Source organism: Myxine glutinosa, chromosome 1 (genome assembly GCF_964187855.1).
Source record: "Myxine glutinosa chromosome 1, kmMyxGlut1.1, whole genome shotgun sequence".
NCBI classification, from domain to species: domain Eukaryota; kingdom Metazoa; phylum Chordata; class Myxini; order Myxiniformes; family Myxinidae; genus Myxine; species Myxine glutinosa.
Window position 1 is genome coordinate 377,028,126 of NC_136261.1, and position 17,985 is coordinate 377,046,110.

A 17,985-nucleotide genomic window follows, 5' to 3' on the forward strand; every position below is an offset into this window, starting at 1 on the left:
CGCCCCATATTTACCCAATATAATCTTCGGCGGACCCGAGGTGTTTACTTTGTCCTGCCCAATGGGCCGCCAGGGCGGGTACCATGCACCTGCTGTAAGATGGTGGTTTTGAACTGTTCCGGGACTATCACCAGCCAGGAAGTTTTCTCAGAGGGAATCTCTACCCACCTGCGATACAAGATGCTATCTTTCAATTATAGGGTCTTCCATTGAGCCCAGTATGCCTTTGTTGGTGCCCCGAGGGGGGTGACCTCTTCCCCACTAGGTCTCTTTCCCAATCAAACCCATTCGTAAACCTGTCCCAGTACGGGATCCTCCCGCTGGCCCGTGCTCCAAGGCAAAGTTCCGAATTCCTCATCAGCGGTTAGTGGCAAGATTGACCCTCTCACCTGAGCTGCGCGGACTCTGAGAGTAGGGGTGGGTTCTGCCAATTGTTCCCTGTCCTCATGTCTCGTGCAGAATTTACAGTGTCCCAGTTTGTTCAGAAGACAATCGACTGATTTTTAATGAAATGTGGCGGATTTTGCTTATGTTACAAGGAAGATATACATCAAAGGAATACAGAAAACCACTTGGCACAAATCCAAATCCAAAAAGAACACACACACACACAAACACACAAACACACAACAATTCCTAAGCAAAATCTTGAAGCATTTGTGCAGCACAGCCTTTCTTATACTTGTGAAGAAAAAGAGAATGGGGCTGGGCTGAGGGGAGGAGAGAGAGGAAGGGGAGGAGATAAGAAAAGTTGCAAGAGATTCAAACGTAATGAAGGCAATCTGGTTTTGTCCATTCCTTTCATCTTTTGGGTTACAGAAAATACAATTCTCAGTTATTATGAAGCATACAGTTATAACATAATACATATTCCCATTTTGTCTCAGAACATTCCCATAACCCACAGTTGTGTTGGCTTGAAAGAAAGTGTGCAATTCATTTGATTCCCCAGAGAACGGCACTCCTTCAATGTCGTTGCCAAGTCACAATCTAATCTTTTTAGTGGGATGTGCCGGTGTAACCTTGCATGGAGCTCAACACTAATTAAAAAATAGCTTTAGAAAGTTTCTCTGGGCTTATACAAAATATTACTAATAATAAAATGTTTGTTCTATAATCCAAACCATTTGAGTATACGGTTAAAGTTTTACGAACTCATCGACAGTACTTTGGAAAACAATGTATGCTTTGTAATTTTAATTATTGCGCACCAGGTGTGGAGCATGTCATGCAACAGGGATTTGGCCTTCATTTCCCCCATGATAAGAGTTACAAATGGCGGGAAGCTTTTCCGAGCCGGCAGGTTCCTCCAGCAACCATTTGCACATTACATGGGCCCGCCCTGCGATAATTCGTCAGTTGCACAGATTTCAAACATGTCCAAAAGCTCTCAGACAAATAAAATGGAATACACTTAACGCTGATTAATATATGTATTTATGAAGCTAAGTACGCAATTAAAACTTAAATGTTTGCCACAACAGGTGGAGGCTCAAGGAAATGCACTTAACTTACAAAAATCACTTACGCAATTAATTTCCTTCCACAACACCACAAAGCCTCTGTAATAGGATCAGAGTCCCAAAACCCCCCGTACCTCTTTGATGTTATGAGGTGCAGGCCACTCCTCCACTGCAGTAATTTTTCCTGGGTCTCTTTTTACCCCCTCATGACTTATGACGTGATCTAGATAGGCCACCTCCTTGGCGAACAAAGTGCATTTGGCCGGACTCAATTTCAACCATGCCTGTCTGAGGCACGCAAACACCTGGTCCAAATTAGCTATGGCCTAAGGTCGTGGTTCTTAACCTGGGTTTGAACGAACCCCAGGGGTTCAGTGAGCCAGTCTCAGTTGTTCAGCGGAGGACCTCCGAAACGCATTGCAATTTGTTTTTTTTTAGTTTTGTATCAATATTGAATCTATGTGTAATTACGCTTATTATTAATATCTATATAATAATAGCGTAAGGACTCGACTTTGTTATCCCTTTTACGCCGCACCCAGTGACCCAATGCCCACGGCACTAATGGATTTACCATCTATGAACCGCGCTCTTTGTTTATCACGTACAGACATACTCGAAAAATCTGAATTCGCCGACTTTGTGACCCAAAAGCATCCGATTAACGGCCGATACGAAGCCATATTACGATGCCATCGTATTGGCGTCTGCTGGGCGAAGGCGATGCGAGCCGTCCACTGATTGGACAGTCGAGTGGTGTGAACCAAATGGTCTTTTTATTCCCTTGAACATTTTAAATTAGGATATATAAGGAAACGTCTTTATCGTCATTTTAATAAAGTTAAATGGAGTGACGTTGCGATTCCCGGGTCGTATTTAACTATGTGTGAATTACATAAATAACAACTCACGGTCTAAGGTAACTCGGCTAACATTTATCCGATTTGCACCAAATAAAGTTCATGAATGGTTGCACAGACCCCTACTTCTCACTAAAACTGGAAACAGTATGTAAATCGGAGTTAAAACAAGCCCGCAAGGTCGCTCCGTGGAGCGGCTTGCACGTACTCAACAATGTGTGAATTAATATATAAATAACAACTCGCGGTCTGAGGTTACTCGGCTAAAAATTATCCGATTTGCACCAAATAAAGTTTATGAATGGTTGCACAGACCCCTACTTCTCACTAAAAGTGGAAACGGAATGTAAATCGGAGTTAAAATAAGTGTTTGTTTTGTATCAAGCAAATGCACGTGGAGCATGCTTGCGAGCGAGCTGTGTTCTGGAGGTGACATCACATGGATTACGTCATCGGCTTTGAGGTATGGGGCAGAATTTTTAGGGGCGTTCCCAAGTGGTTCGGTTTTCTTTCATTTTTAATGTTTCAGAGTGAATATAACAAAAAATCAATGCCATATTTGAATTCACCATAAAAAGACATTTAGATGACCGTCCACTGAGTCGTCCGCAAGCCGTCCACTGAGTGGACAATCCAGAGCATGCATTTGTGCCGGTGTCGGCGATCGTTGTGCATATACGCACTCTTCATTCTCATCTTTCTTCCTAACTCTTACTCGGACAAGCAAATCCCCTATGCCATCCATAATGGTACACTCTATCCATACACCACATCCTCCCTTCCGTGGATGTTCCACGGGTTTCGACTAGTTATTATTATTTTGCTATGTATGTTATGAACGAATGGAAATGTTATTTGTAATTGTATTCCCATCCCATTCATGGTTTCTCTGGTCTGTGTTTAAGATAAGTTATTTCACACTGACTGTAGTAAGTTGAATCAATGAGCAACTTGCTAATTATTCTGTTGATGGTGCTCACTTGCTAACTTACTTACTGGATTTTGGACTTTGCAGGTGTTCGGAAATTCCAGTGAATAGCCTCATTTAGCTTGCCGTGTGCCGTGCAACATTGGTCGCGCCTTACTTTGGAGTTACTGATTATTTGAAAAGTAAGTTGGAAATGTTTGTGGATATGCAGGGCGGTTCAGTTATATTAAATTCAAAAGTGGATGGTGATTATAAAATATGACTGAATTACTCAGAAAATTAGGTGGGGGTGATATAACTCCTTTGGTCGTAATTCAAAAAAAGGAAGTGGTCGGAGGATTACGTGCAGTACGGGTTCATGTGTTTGACGGAATGGGACGGAAGTCAGCGTCCTCAATGTATGCTTTGCAATGTCAAGTTGAGCAACTCCAGCCGAGCACCAGCAAAACTACGGGAACACTTTAAAAAAACTGCACGGCGAGGGGCAGTACAAAGACGCAACACTGGATGAATTCAAATTGAAAAGAGTCAGGTTCGACGCAAGTGCTACCTTGCCCACTCTCTGCTTCGTTCCAATTGACAAACCGATCCTTACCGCATCGTATGAAGTTGCATACCTGATCGCAAAGCAGGGCAACCCGCACACCGTTGGTGAGATACTCATCAAACCGGCCGCGTTGAAGATGGCCAACATCATGCTGGGAAAAGCTGCTGAAAACAAGTCGTCTCTCGTTCCACTCTCAAATGACACCATCAGATGCAGATTCGACGACATGAGCGACAACATCCTCGCCCAGGTAATTGCAGATTTATTAGCGAGCCCGACGAAATTCAGCCTTCAACTTGACGAGACCACCGACGTTTCGAATTTGAGCCAACTAATCTTATTTGTGCATTATGTCAAAGGAGACGAGATCAAGGAAGACTTTCTGTTCTGCAAGCCTCTCACAACAACAACGAAGGCAGCTGACGTGAAGAAGCTTGTGGACGACTTCTTCAGAAGCAACAGCCTCTCGTGGAACATGGTGTCTGCAGTTTGCTCGGACGGAGCTCCAGCCCTGCTGGGATGCAACTCAGGTTTTGGAGCGCTGGTGAAGGCCGATGCACCATGCATCATCGTCATGCACTGTGTCCTGCACAGACACGCGCTGGCATCAAAAACCTTGCCTCCAAAACTGGCCAATGTTCTGAAAATCGTCGTTGAAACTGGGAATTACGTGCGAAGCCATGCTCTGAATCATCGCATCTTCAAAGAGCTGTGCAATGAAATCGGCTCTGAATTTGAAGTCCTTCTCTACCACTCTAACGTTCGATGGTTATCACGAGGGAAGGTAGTGAGCCGTGTTTTTGCCTTGCGTGTAGAATTAGTCCTGTTTTTGCAAGAACACCAGCATTGTCATGCAACGCACTTCCAAGAGTCAGAGTTCATCCTCGACTTGGCGTACTTGGCTGACATCTTCGACGCACTCAATCATCTCAATTGCCAGATGCAGGGCGGTGGAGTGAACGTCATCGAATCTGAAGAAAAGCTGGGAGCTTTCCGAAAGAAGTTACCATTGTGGAGGCGGCGAACAGAGAACGACAACTTCGCGAACTTTTCGCTACTGGACGAGTGCGTGAGCGGGATTGAAGATGAGTCTGAAGTTGGAGGCACTGCTGTACCGGGGGAGCTGGAGCAAGCGATTGCCACGCATTTGGATGAGCTGGGAAAGTCATTCGACGGCTACTTCCCCGACCAAGAGCAATACCCAGCATGGGTGCGGCAGCCGTTTACTTTCTACGTTGCAACGGCAGATGTCAATGACCACCGCGACGACCTCATCGAACTTCAGCAGAGCCAGACTCAACAACAACTCTTTGGCACAACAACGCTGTCAACGTTTTGGTGCCGCCAAAGGGAAGGGTATCCTCACATCGCTAAAATTGCCCTTGAGATCCTCACGCCGTTTGTTGCAACGTATATCTGCGAGCATGCGTTTTCGAAACTGGTGGACATTAAAACAAGGAAAAGGAGCAGGCTTGCATGCGAAAATGATTTGAGGGTGGCCCTTGCCAAAACAAAACCACGCATTTCCCAGATCGCCTCCCGAAAAGAAGAACAGAAAACGCATTAAGATGCAATTATTCTTAATTTTTTTTGTCAAGTTTGAGGGGTTCCGCGAGTGTTCGGTGGGTTTCATTATGGTTTGGCGCCTTTAAAAAGGTTAAGAACCACTGGCCTAAGGGAAATGTTTTAGCGTGTACCAGGACGTCCTCCAGGTCCACCAGGCACGATTGCCATGGCATGCCACCCAGCACACGCTCCATAAATCGTTCAAAGGTGGCGGGGGCGTTACACAAACCAAACCGCATCACAGTGAACTGATACAGCCCCTTACCTGTGGAAAATATAGCTTTCTCCTTCCCTGCCCTTTCCATCTCCACCTGCCAATACCCACTCTTAAGGTCCAAGGTTGAGAACCAATTTGAGCCCGCAACGATATCAAGGGTATCGTCAATTCTAGGCAGGAGATACGAGTCCTTGAGTGTCACGTTGTTTAGTTGGCGATAGTCCACGCAAAACCGAGTGGTCCAATCTTTCTTTTTAACCAATACAACCGGTGACATCCAAGGACTTCCCGAGGACTCAATGATACCTGGACTGAGCATTTTTTTCTACCTGCTCATCAGCTTCCTCCCTCTTGCTCCAAGGGAGCCGTCGGGCTGGCTGACAAATAGGCCCGGCCTCACTGGTGTGGATCTGATGTTTCACCAGGCCCGTACGTCCAATGTCCTCGGAGGACAAGGAGAAGATGTCCAAATGGGTTTGGATTAATTTGTGTAAGGCCTCCCGCTGGGTCTCCTCCAACTGGTAAACCGGAGTAGTTGCTGAATCCAAATTGATGATCAGAGATCAAGCCATTGGAGAAGAGGAAGGATTTAATGTCAGAAGTGATGATGTATTCCATGACCTTGCTGAGGATTGGAAGCAAGCTGATTGGTCCGGAGTTGCAAGGATATGTTTTTTGAATTTTTGTTTGTTTTAGTTTCTGGAATAATTATATCTACTTCATCTGGCCAGTGGCCACATCGACTTGAATCTCAACCTTTTGGGGGGGGGGGGGAGTTGAGGGGGGGGGGGGGTTGGGGCGGGGAGGGAGGAGGGGGGAGGGGTCAGAGGTGAGGGGCGGAGGGCTTCGTTCCCATCTTCTCTTCTTTGGAAGTCTGTGTTTGAAGGTATTACCTCCATTAACAATGCATTAACATTGATGTTGAGAAAATGTGGTACCAACTAGCTGTGTGGCCTTCCACATTGGGACCTATGTAATAAAGCTGCTTAGCAGCAATCAGTGATGGCACGAAGTGCAGTAATGTCATGATGGTAAATGCTATGCAAGGCTTTCATCTGATTTGGTAAACTCTCGGTTTGATCAGGATTACTTATGGGAATATGGACAACTCCAAACTCTTACCTGACTGATTAATTGATCATAATGTGCCATTCAAAATTCACAATAACGCCGACAGTGTTATTGTGAATAATATCTGATACGTGATATCAATACAAGGTGAAAAAACAAACAAACAAAAAAACTGCATTTGTGCTTTGAGGACCTCTCTTTATTGTGAAACACTTCACAAATTCAAGTTTCACGAAAAACATAGGCAGGAGTCTTCTTCTGATAAACAATTTTACAACAAGGGTTTTCTCCCCATTCTCACTTGGCAATGAAACATGGACTACAGCAAAGATCGAGTGAAAATTGATGTTCAAACTGCCATGGAAAGATGCCATCTGAGCATAACCAAAAAGGGACAAGAAAAACAACTAAATCAGATAGAAAACAAAATGCCAAAACACGGGTCACAAACAAAAAAAAACTCAAATGGAAGTTGGCTGGATACATGGCAAGGACATTACAAGAATTACAAACTGGAAACCCAAGGAAGACAGTGGACCCTGAAAGAAGCGCGATGAGATCCAAGATCAGATTGAGAGATTATCTCAAGCTTATCTCCATTTTGAGAGAACTCAAAATCTCCAGCTCCTTTTTCGGTAAAGGATTATTATTCATCAACCAGTTTGTTCGGAAAAGGACAATTCTCATATCTTTGTTCCAAGGGCTCCTTTTATACTCCTCACTGAACCTCTGACAGCCTCCACCTGCAGCTTGTTGTGATATTTCCCGAATTGTTTTTTAAGTACTCAGTTCGGGTTTTCTTGATCATCGGGATTCCTTGTTGCTCCGACTATCACTGGTACAATTTCAGGTTTCTTCAATTTCAAAAACCACTTAACCTCATTTTTCATATCATGGTATTTCAGCTCTCCTGTATGGATCCTCATATGCAATTTCAATTCTCCTTTTCGAGAGAAACCTTTATCACATATCGAGCATTTGTGAGGTCGCTCTCCTGTATGGATGCTCATATGTAAATTCAAATTTCTGCTCTGAGAGAAACCTTTATCACATATGAAGCATTTGTAAGGTCGCTCTCCTGTATGGATCATCATATGTAATTTCAAAACGCCTTTTCGAGAGAAACCTTTATCACATATCGAGCATTTGTGGGGTCGCTCTCCTGTATGGATCATCATATGTAATTTCAAATTGCTGCTCTGAGAGAAACTTTTATCACATATTGAGCATTTGTAAGGTCGCTCTCCTGTATGGATCATCGTATGTAATTTCAAATCGCTTTTTTGAGAGAAACATTTATCACATATCGAGCATTTGTGATGTCGCTCTCCTGTGTGGATCCTCAAATGCGATTTCAAACTACCTTTTTGAGAGAAACATTTATCACATATCGAGCATTTGTGGGGTCGCTCTCCTGTATGGATCTTCATATGTTTTTTCAAACTGTCTTTTAGAGAGAAACCTTTATCACATGTCGAGCAATTGTAAGGACGCTCTCCTGTATGGATCCTCATGTGTGATTTCAAATCAACATTTTGAGAGAAACCTTTGTCACACCTCGAGCATTTGTGAGGACGCTCTCCTGTATGGATCATCAAATGTAATTTCAATTTGCATTTTTGAGAGAAACATTTATCACATATGGAGCATTTGTAAGGACGCTCTCCTGTATGGATCCTCATATGTGATTTCAAATAGCGTTTTTGGGAGAAACCTTTGTCACATATCGAGCATTTGTGGGGACGCTCTCCTGTATGAATCCTCATATGTAATGTCAAATTGCTGCTATGAGAGAAACCTTTATCACAAAGCGAGCATTTGTGAAGTCGCTTTCCTGTATGGATCCTCATATGTGATTTCAAAACACCTTTTTGAGAGAAACCTTTATCACATATCAAGCATTTGTAAGGACGCTCTCCTGTATGGATCCGCAGATGTTTTTTCAAACTGCTGTGATGAGAGAAACCTTTATCACATATCGAGCATTTGTAAGGACGCTCTCCTGTATGGATCATCATATGTGATTTCAAATTGCCTTTTTGAGAGAAACCTTTGTCACATGTGGAGCATTTGTAAGGACACTCTCCTGTATGGAGCAGCATATGTAATTTCAAACTGATGCTATGAGAGAAACCTCTATCACATATCGAGCATTTGTAAGGACGCTCTCCTGTATGGATCCGCATATGTAATTTCAAAACGCCTTTTTGAGAGAAACATTTATCACATATCAAGCATTTGTGGGGTCGCTCTCCTGTATGGATCCTCATATGTAATTTCAAAACGCCTATTTGAGAGAAACATTTATCACATATCGAGCATTTGTGAGGGCGCTCTCCTGTATGGATCCTCATATGTAATTTCAAACTGTCTTTTTGAGAGAAACCTTTATCACATATCGAGCATTTGTAAGGACGCTCTCCTGTATGGATCCGCATATGTAATTTCAAATTGCCTTTTTGAGAGAAACCTTTATCACATATCGAGCATTTGTGGGATCGCTCTCCTGTATGGATCCTCCTGTGTATTTTCATGTCACTAGACGTAAAATCCATTCTGCACACATTACACTTATAACTTATTTCCCTTTCTTCAACCTTTTTTTGTTTGTTTAATTTAATATGAATCTTGGTGTTGCAAGGCCCTGACATGCACTTGTATTTTATAGGAAGTGAGTCTTGATCTTGTGATTGTTTCTTCAAAAAAGGCTTCTTTCTCACTGTCAAGCTGCGACTGAACCTTATTTGACCCATATTACTTCTGGATTGTTCTGCAGAAACAAAGAACACAACATTTTGTTTTTTTTTGTCAAAATCAAAATGCAAAATATTTAACACATTTCCAAAAATTATATATTTTCTCAACACAAAAGATTGTTTGTTAATTTTTTTACATTTCCACTCACCAGTTGCAAAAGAGGAAACACTTCCATTTGTCATGTGAATATCATCTGAAACTTCCTTTGCAGAAGCACATTTTGCATCTTCTGTGACAGATGAATCATTGTTGTGTTGTCTGCCTTCCACATTTAGAGGACAGACATCACCTGTGTACAAATCAGCGTCAGTCTTTTGCAGGAAAATGACATTGAGAACCATCTTGAGAGTTCACAGAACATGTCACGTCATGGAATGTGTACTTCAATTTAAATATAATAATGAAGTTAAACATTGTTAAAACTAAAAATTCCAGATGTTAAGTGCAATTCGAAGCAGTCTTCCACATAACCCTTATTTATACACCACCCTATTTAACATGTCCAAGTACTTCGTCAGGTTCACTATGTCAATAAATTATATTTCGTTCAAAATCATGGTAGATGAGCAAACCTATACATTTTTGGAAAGGTTATAGCATAAGGAAACTAAAAATCAATATTTACATTTGGAGAGATACCTGTATGGCGGCCATTTTGGATTTTCAAAATGGCCACTGTAAAATACATATTTTGTTCTATTTCTGCCTCTAATTACCCTAAAAACTTTTAAAAATATACTAAACCTATATTTTCAGGGACAAGGAATCCAATGAAAGTATCAAATTAGTGCTATGGGAAATGGTAAGACACGAATGAAAGGTTTTGAATTGCAAAATACTGTCTTTATATTCGCGATAAGTTGCATAATCAAATACATGTTATCATTTTGTACAGGCAGTTAATAACATCAAAATGTGTCACAATAATTCATATCACCAAACATACACAGGCAGTCAGCAAAATCATATATACACATGCAGTCAGTATAACTTCACATCTACACAGGCAGTCAATGACAAAATATACACAGGCAGTCAATGGCATCAAACATACACGATTACAGAATATGCCATTTAGAGTTCGTCATCACTGTCCTGTGTGTCGTATCCGACAATATAGTCCGCATCGTTTTCACAGTCCGTTCCACACAAGCAAAGGTCGGTCAAATTGATTGGCAAATCGAATTGGTCGAATGGTCGATCGAATCGAATTCGATGAATCTAATCGATCGAATTGTCGATCGAAGCCGATTGGTCGAATTGGTCAAATGGAATTGGTCGATTGGTCGAATCGAATTGGTCGGAATTGGCAAATGTGAACATTGATTTTCAGATTTTCCATGTAATAACGTTTCCAAAAATGTATAGGTTTGCTAATCCACCATGATTTTGAACGAAAAAACATAGTGAACCTGATTAACTGCTAAACCGTAGGTTATTGGAAGTAACAAGAAGACGATTTGTGTTCAAACATTTAATTAAATTTAAATAAAAGAAGAATTGTAAAATTCTGGAATTTACTGGCATTAAAAATTTCTCAAAATTTCCTTTAACAAAGCTTCCTTGAAGAACAAGTGTGTGTCTCCCTTCAGGAAAGCCAGAAAATAATATCTCTCGAATCTCAAAACTGAACTCTCAAACCTGTCTCCCTCCAAGTTCTGATGGTGGCTGGTCAAATCTGTTTCTGGTGTTTGTTCCCCTTCCATGCCCTCCCTTATCTCAAAAGGCAAAACACCTGACACCGCACGTGAAAAAGCTGAATGCCTCAACTCTGTGTTTGTCTCAAATCTTGTGTCCCAACTCATTGCTCTGTACCCACCTTACCTAGTCGAACACAGCAGCTCCTGGAATCTGAAACTACAGACCAATCAGCCTACTCTCAATCATCAGCAAGGTCATGGAATCCATCATCGCTTCTGATATTAAATCCTTCCTTTTCTCCAATGGCTTGATCTCTGGTCCTCATTTTGGATTCAGACAACGCCACTTCAAACTGGACATGCTGCTTCTGCTGTCTCAACAATGCATGGAAGTCCTCAATGCTAAACAGGAAATCAGAGCCGTCTCCCTTGACATATCTCATGCCTTCGATACGGTTGGGAACACCGCCCTGCTTACCAAACTCTCCTCTTATGGTATTAATGGAAATCTCCAAGCACGGCTTGTGGACTTCCTCTCTGGTCGAAGTTAATGTGTGGTCCTGAATGGAATTGTTTCATCTACCATTCCTGTCCAGGCTGAAGTTCCTCGAGGCAGTGTTCTGGGCCCTGCACTTTTTCTGGTCTTCATTAATGATCAATCCGAGGCTCTGGAAAATCCTCTATCTTTTTGCTGATGACTCCACCCTCTGCCGCTCCATAACTCGACCCTGAGATTGGCAGGCAGTAGCCTCTTCACACTATGCAGACCGGATAAAATCACAACGTGGTCAAACAAGTTGAACATGTCATTCAATCCTGACAAATCTCACACCCTAACGATTTCTCTTCATGAAGAACATCTGGAAAACCCTCCCATGAACTTTCTCAACAAGCTTCTCGAAGAAGTTCTGTCACTCAATCTTTGGGGTCGCACTATCTGCCATGATCTTTCCTGGGAAAACCACATTTCCAAGCCTCCAAGCCTGTGCATCCTCCGTCATGCGAAGTCCTTTCTTGGCACGACTGAGCTCCCACCACATACAAAGCTTTCATCCACAGCTTGATGGAGTGCTGCTCTCTCCTCTGGGCTGGTGCTCCTCCTCACACCTAGCTCAGCTTCATATTGTCGAAACCAAAGCTATGAGAATCATTGGTATCTCCTGCAATGAAGCTGATTCTGAGGGCCTTTCACGCTCTAACCACAGGCAGGTTGGTAGTCTTTGTCTTCTTCCGATTCCTTTCCAGCCTTTCTCCCTCAGCTCTGTCTGTGCTCTGTCCCCCATATATTCCTTCAGGACGCACAAGATCTGCCAGCAACCCTCTTCTAGGGAAACTGCCAAAAATCAAGACTCTCTGCTCACCTTCACTCTCATTCCTCCTCTCTCCCACCCTTAGAACAAACTCCCACACTCTCTTCAATCCCACTCCTCCCTCTTGGTCTTTAAAGCAGTTGTTCACCACTATCACTTGGTTCCCCCATCCAAAACCTTGATCTTTTCTGCAAGATCAAGGTTAATACACCTCAAATCCACATTTTTCAAATTCCGACTTTTTTCGTGAAAGCCCAAGTGGAGTCCATTTTTTTAATACCGTTTTATCCCGCCCCCACCCCCAGCCCTCTCCCTTCCACAGATCTACCAATGTCCCTGTTATCTACTGTTATTGTGCCTGTGTGCTTCCCTCTCTCTCTCCCCCCCCCCCCCCCTCTCTCGTCTCTCACTCCCTTTATTTTACGTTTTATGTGTCTCTGTTTTTGTGTTTTATGCGCTAGCTCTTACACGAGCTTCGACTTTGGATACAAAAAAATAACAATAAAATAAAAGAAAATAATGTAGAATGGCACGCAGCAGCGCATCCTTTTGACTTCAAAAATAGTTGGTGGTTTAATTCAGTCCGCTGATATGAAAATCCTTTTCAAATTTCAATTCAATTGGAATGAAAAATCAAGGATTTGAGAAATCTGGAATGGTAGTTGACATTTGGCCTATGTTGACCTTTTGGCCAATGTTGATTTCAAAAATAGTTGGTGGTTGAATTCAGTAAGCCGACATGAAAATCCTATTCAAATTTCAAGTAAATCGGATGAAAATTTAGGATTTTAGAAATTCGAAAAGGGTTTTTTTTGGCATTCAGTCAAGATTCGAGAAAGAGCTAACACATTGCATACAAAAACATACACGGAACATAAAACATACAATAAAGGGAGTGGTATACAAGAGGGGGGGGGGGGGGGAGGGAGAGGAAAACATACAAGCACAACAACAGCAAAGAACAGGGACATCGGTGGATCTGTGGGAGAGACAAAGGGCTGGGGAGGGATAAAACAGTGGAAAACAAATGGACACCACTTGGAATTTGGACATTGAAAGGTGGATTTAGGGCGTTTTAACGGGGGTAGAAAAGATCAAGGTTTTGGATGGGGGAAGACAAGAGATGTTGGTGAAAAGCTGTTTTGAAGACCTGGTGGGAAGAGTGAACGTGAGCAGAGAGTGAAGAGTGAACATGAGCAGAGTCTTGCAGGACTTTTGATTGGTAGTTAATATGAGATGGTGAATATCGTATGGATGTGTTAGGAGTGCTTGAATAAGTTCAAGAGGAGACAAAGGGGAAAGTAATGGGGAAGTTCGCCGATATGCATTGAGAATCTTTGTTGATAGATGCAATCTTCTGAAGAAATATGGCAATATTAAATTTGTCCAGCGTTACAAACTCTCAAAGGAATCACTTTGGTCGTTGCTGAATACTGTGCAAGATGACTTGGATCAACCTACGATGAGGAGCAATGTGCTGAATCCCCATCAACAATTGTCTGTGATGCTGCGATTCCATGCAAGTGCATTATATAAATTGGATGTTCGAGACATGTGCAGTTTGTCGTAGGCTAATCAAATGTTTCGACACGTACAAGTTATTGACTGTTTATCTCCCTTCACAAATTGCGAACTGGACGGGCGGATTGGCTGTGTGTGTGCAACGATATTGTCGCGTCCCCGGGTTAAGACCCCAAGAGGACAAATTACCAAAACGAGCTTCAACTCCGAGGCGTACAAACCGAAAAATATGGCGGCAGCCTTTAGCACGCGCAGGAAGGCTCTTATCTGATCGGAAACACATGGGGTTATGCCGAACCCACAAAACAAAGAAAACGGACCAGGACAAAAAGTAAAATTCAAAAAATAATTTTTTGTTTATTATATAAATATTTTTTATTTTATATTTTAAAATATTGTTACGGTTTTTAGAACCTTCACATGAAATTTAGTATTAAATTTTCTTATGAATAACCCCTGTGTACATTTCCCCTTAATTGGCTGTTAATTGAAATGAGTGCACCTTAGTTAGACCACATTACGACACGTAGCAAATCGTAGGCCCTTCTAACAGTTATTTCATTATTATGTGTGTCAGGTAAGGATGCGTTTCCAGTAGTTGACCTTGCGTTGCATCAATCAAATAAGATAGGCCCCCTTTCGTCCATTTTGCTCTATGTTATTTCATTGCCAGCAGCGTTCGCCTCCATTACGCACGTGGTCAGCTCGGAGAAGAAGGGCGTGGCCCGCCCCTCGTCATGGTAGGCGGAGACAGGAAGAGCCCGTGCCAACCAATTGGCACCGCGGTGAGCGACCCGGTAGGCGTGCCCTCGTCGCCCGCGGCTTGATCTCGGGGAGGGCCATAAAAAGGGTGAGTGAGGGACTGCTTACGCAGATGAGTGAGGGAGCGCGAATCAAGAAGTCAAGTGAGGTTTGTGTGAGGTCGGTTCTGTGGAAGAAGGCGCTTGAGGAGGTACGAGAGAGAGGCGAGAGACGCTGCTTCACAACAGCCCCCTGCAGCGTGCAGCTTTGACACGCTGCCACGAGTATCCCGCTGTGTAAACCAGAGTGCGGAGAGTCGGCGGCTGCTCGCCTCCAGTCCTGCACGGAATTGAACCTCACCCCTCCAGCCCTGTGGTCCCACCTCATCCCTCCATTCATTCCTGCCTGCAATTCCCTATTCGTGTGAGTCTGTTTGTGTTGTCCTGTGGGGTATAAGTTAAGCCTGTATAAGCTAAGAATTGCACTGTGTCTTCTGTTCTTTTTCTGTAAATAACTTCGTTCTTCTTCTTTGGGTTTTGTGTAAATAATAATAAATATCTGTTCTCCCTTTACTTGGTTTCCTTTCTCGTCCGATCGCTTTAGTGATTTCCCCATCGAGTTCCTGTGGTGCGATTTCGGCCAACGCTTCGCAATCGGGTTTAGTCATTGTTACACGGCTCGCACCGCAGTTCGCTTCGCTCGGCGCAATCCATCAATTACACTGCGGCACGGGCGGGAGTATTTCCTTGCGTACCGGGAGGCGCTGGTACTTAGGTCATAGGACGGATAGACCTAATACCCTATTCAGCGCTGACCGGGCGTGACATCATACCCCCAGGATCGGCGACGGCCAGTATACAGGACAAGGGGTTAACCCCCCTTGGTAAGGGGAGCGCCGTCGTCTGGATTCCGTAACAATATAAAATATATATATTTTATAATTATAAAAATATTTATAATTTCATAAACCAAAAAAATTAATGCGCTTATAATCGGCCGGCACTAAGCTTTGCGGTTCAACCGAGGGCTTGTAGACGTTTGGTGGTGGTTGAACGGGTCCCGCAGTTCGGCCAACGGCCCGATCGTCGACGGGAGCAAGATGGTGCCGAATCGCTTTTCCACTGTGACACAAACATGAGGTAACTTGGGCAGGCAACCCAATGTCTTCCTTAGTAGTGCCAAGAGTTCACAAAGGCTCAGAAATCACTCCACAGCGAGCCAGGTCACGAAAACGCTGTCGTTCCCTCCCGCGACAAAGAATAGAGAGAGATATATATCCGTTTGCTCGCTATGAAAGCCAGGGCCAAGAGAGCCAGCTGGCGGGACAGCCTCTCCTTTCGACAGCTCTCCAATGTTCCATGCTGATGTCACACTCTGTCCAATCACCGAGACCAACTCAATCATCCCATCCTGCCTCCACCAATCCTGAAGGCCGGGGTGTGGCTTCCTCGTTACGAGGCCTCGCGGGGCCTCAAACAGATATTGGACTCCTGTCCAATCTCTGTTCGGGAATGTTCGAATGACGTCAGCGGTCGTGAGGCGGGGATACTGGCATGATCGGCAAATGCTGTTTCTGTTGGCAGTGCAAGCGCGGTGAGCGAATGGAGCATTTGTGCCATGGCTTTTTATTTGCAATAAACAAGGGAGAAATCACCGAGGGCAACTACAAACTGGGGAGTTAATCGTATACTCCTTATCTTCTTAACACAAGCTCCACCCCTTTGTATGGAGACATGCAAACACTCCTACCCAGACAGACGGCCCACTTAGATACATCGAGATGTCTTCACGTGGCACACGGAGCATTCCAAACCAAAACGATTCTATCTCGACGAAGGTATTCCATCCGCTACCCCCACAAACATTCCTATTTTTGACAGGGTTTAAGGACTACGCATTTGTTCGCAAGATGCTCACAAAGTGCCTTTCGTAAATTCAGCCCTGAATGGTAATTTTGTAGGTTTCTGCTCACCAGTTGCAGAACAGGCAGCACTGCCATTTGTGAAAGGAACATCTGACTCTTCCTTTACAGAAGCATATCTCAAAGCTTCTGAGTCAGAAGAATCGTTGTTTTGTGTGCATTCCACTTTTACAGGATAGACATCACCTGCAAACAATTCAGTGTCAGTCTTTTGAAGGACACAAAGATTAAAACTTTCAAATATAAATGAGGTCAATAAATAAGTAATGAGTCAATAAATAAATATAAATGAGGCCTCTCTGGCCTAGCCCTCCTGAGCTCTGTCTGTGCTCTGTCCCCCCAAGTACTCCTACAGGTCGCACAAGATCTGCCTGCAACCCTCTTCTGGTGAAACTGCCAAAATCAAGACTCTCTGCTCACCTTCACTCTTTCATTCCTCTTTTCTCCTGCCTCTGGAACAAACTCCCTCACTCTCGTCAATCCCACTCACCCCTCCAGGTCTTTAAAACAACTGTTCACCACCATCTCTTATCTTCCCCCATCCAAAATCTTGATCTTTCCTACCCCCGTTAATTCAACCCAGATCCACTTTTTTTTGAAATAACGACTTCTTTCCTGGAAATCTGAGCAGTGTCCATGTGTTTTATACCTCTCCCACCCCCACCCCCCCCCCCACATCCCATGCCTCCTCCCTCCAAGCGCTCTCCCTCCTACAGATCTCCCGATGTCCCTGCTCTCAAATGTTGTACTTGTGTGCTTCCCCTCTCTCCTCATCTCGTCTCCCACTCCCTTTATTTCGTCTTACGTGTCCGTTTGTTTTTTGTCATTAATGTTAGCTCTTACACGAGTCTCAATCTTGTATACAAAAATAGAAAAAAAGAAAAAAAGAAAAAAAAGAAAGACATTTATTCAGTTGAGGAAAAGGATTATCGAAATATCACAGAATTATTACACCGTTACAGGGCATTTGGTGCATGTCTTTACTGCAACCTCCTCCCACCACATGTATCAATATAAGACATTGCTAATCAGACAGCTCTGCTCCAAAACTTACGAGGAAGCTACTTTACCAATGCCTTTTTTGAAAATACCCCATTTGATGTGGCATGCTACAGTGCATTCAGAAAGTATTCAGACCCCTTCACTTTTTTCACATTTTGTTATGTTGCAGCCTTATGCTGAAATCGTTTAAATTATTTTTTTCCCTCATCAATCTACACTCAATAACCCATAATGACAAAGAGAAAACAGGATTTTAGAAAGTTTTGCAAATTTATTAAAAAGAAAAAAACTGAAATATCACATTGACATAAATATTCATACCCTTTGCTATGACACTTGAAATTTAGCTCAGGTGCCTCCCATTTCTCTTGATCATCTTTGAGATGCTTCTACACCTTGATTGGAGTCCGTCCACCTGTGGTAAATTAAATTGATTCGACA

General features: G+C 43.2%; 1 protein-coding gene across 1 annotated transcript in view; it reads right to left on the bottom strand.

Annotated features, from left to right (window-relative positions):
- Positions 1 to 6,829: 6,829 nt before the first annotated feature.
- Positions 6,830 to 17,985, bottom strand: part of LOC137415402 (uncharacterized) — a 67,219-nt gene continuing 56,063 nt past the window's right edge. The window contains exons 5-7 of the mRNA XM_078770194.1: positions 16,594 to 16,728; positions 9,558 to 9,698; positions 6,830 to 9,422 (exon numbers count right to left, since the gene is read on the bottom strand). Of these exons, the coding sequence (XP_078626320.1) occupies positions 7,438 to 9,422; positions 9,558 to 9,698; positions 16,594 to 16,728 (2,261 nt within the window). The 3' untranslated portion in view covers positions 6,830 to 7,437. The remainder of the gene's footprint in view (positions 9,423 to 9,557; positions 9,699 to 16,593; positions 16,729 to 17,985) is intronic.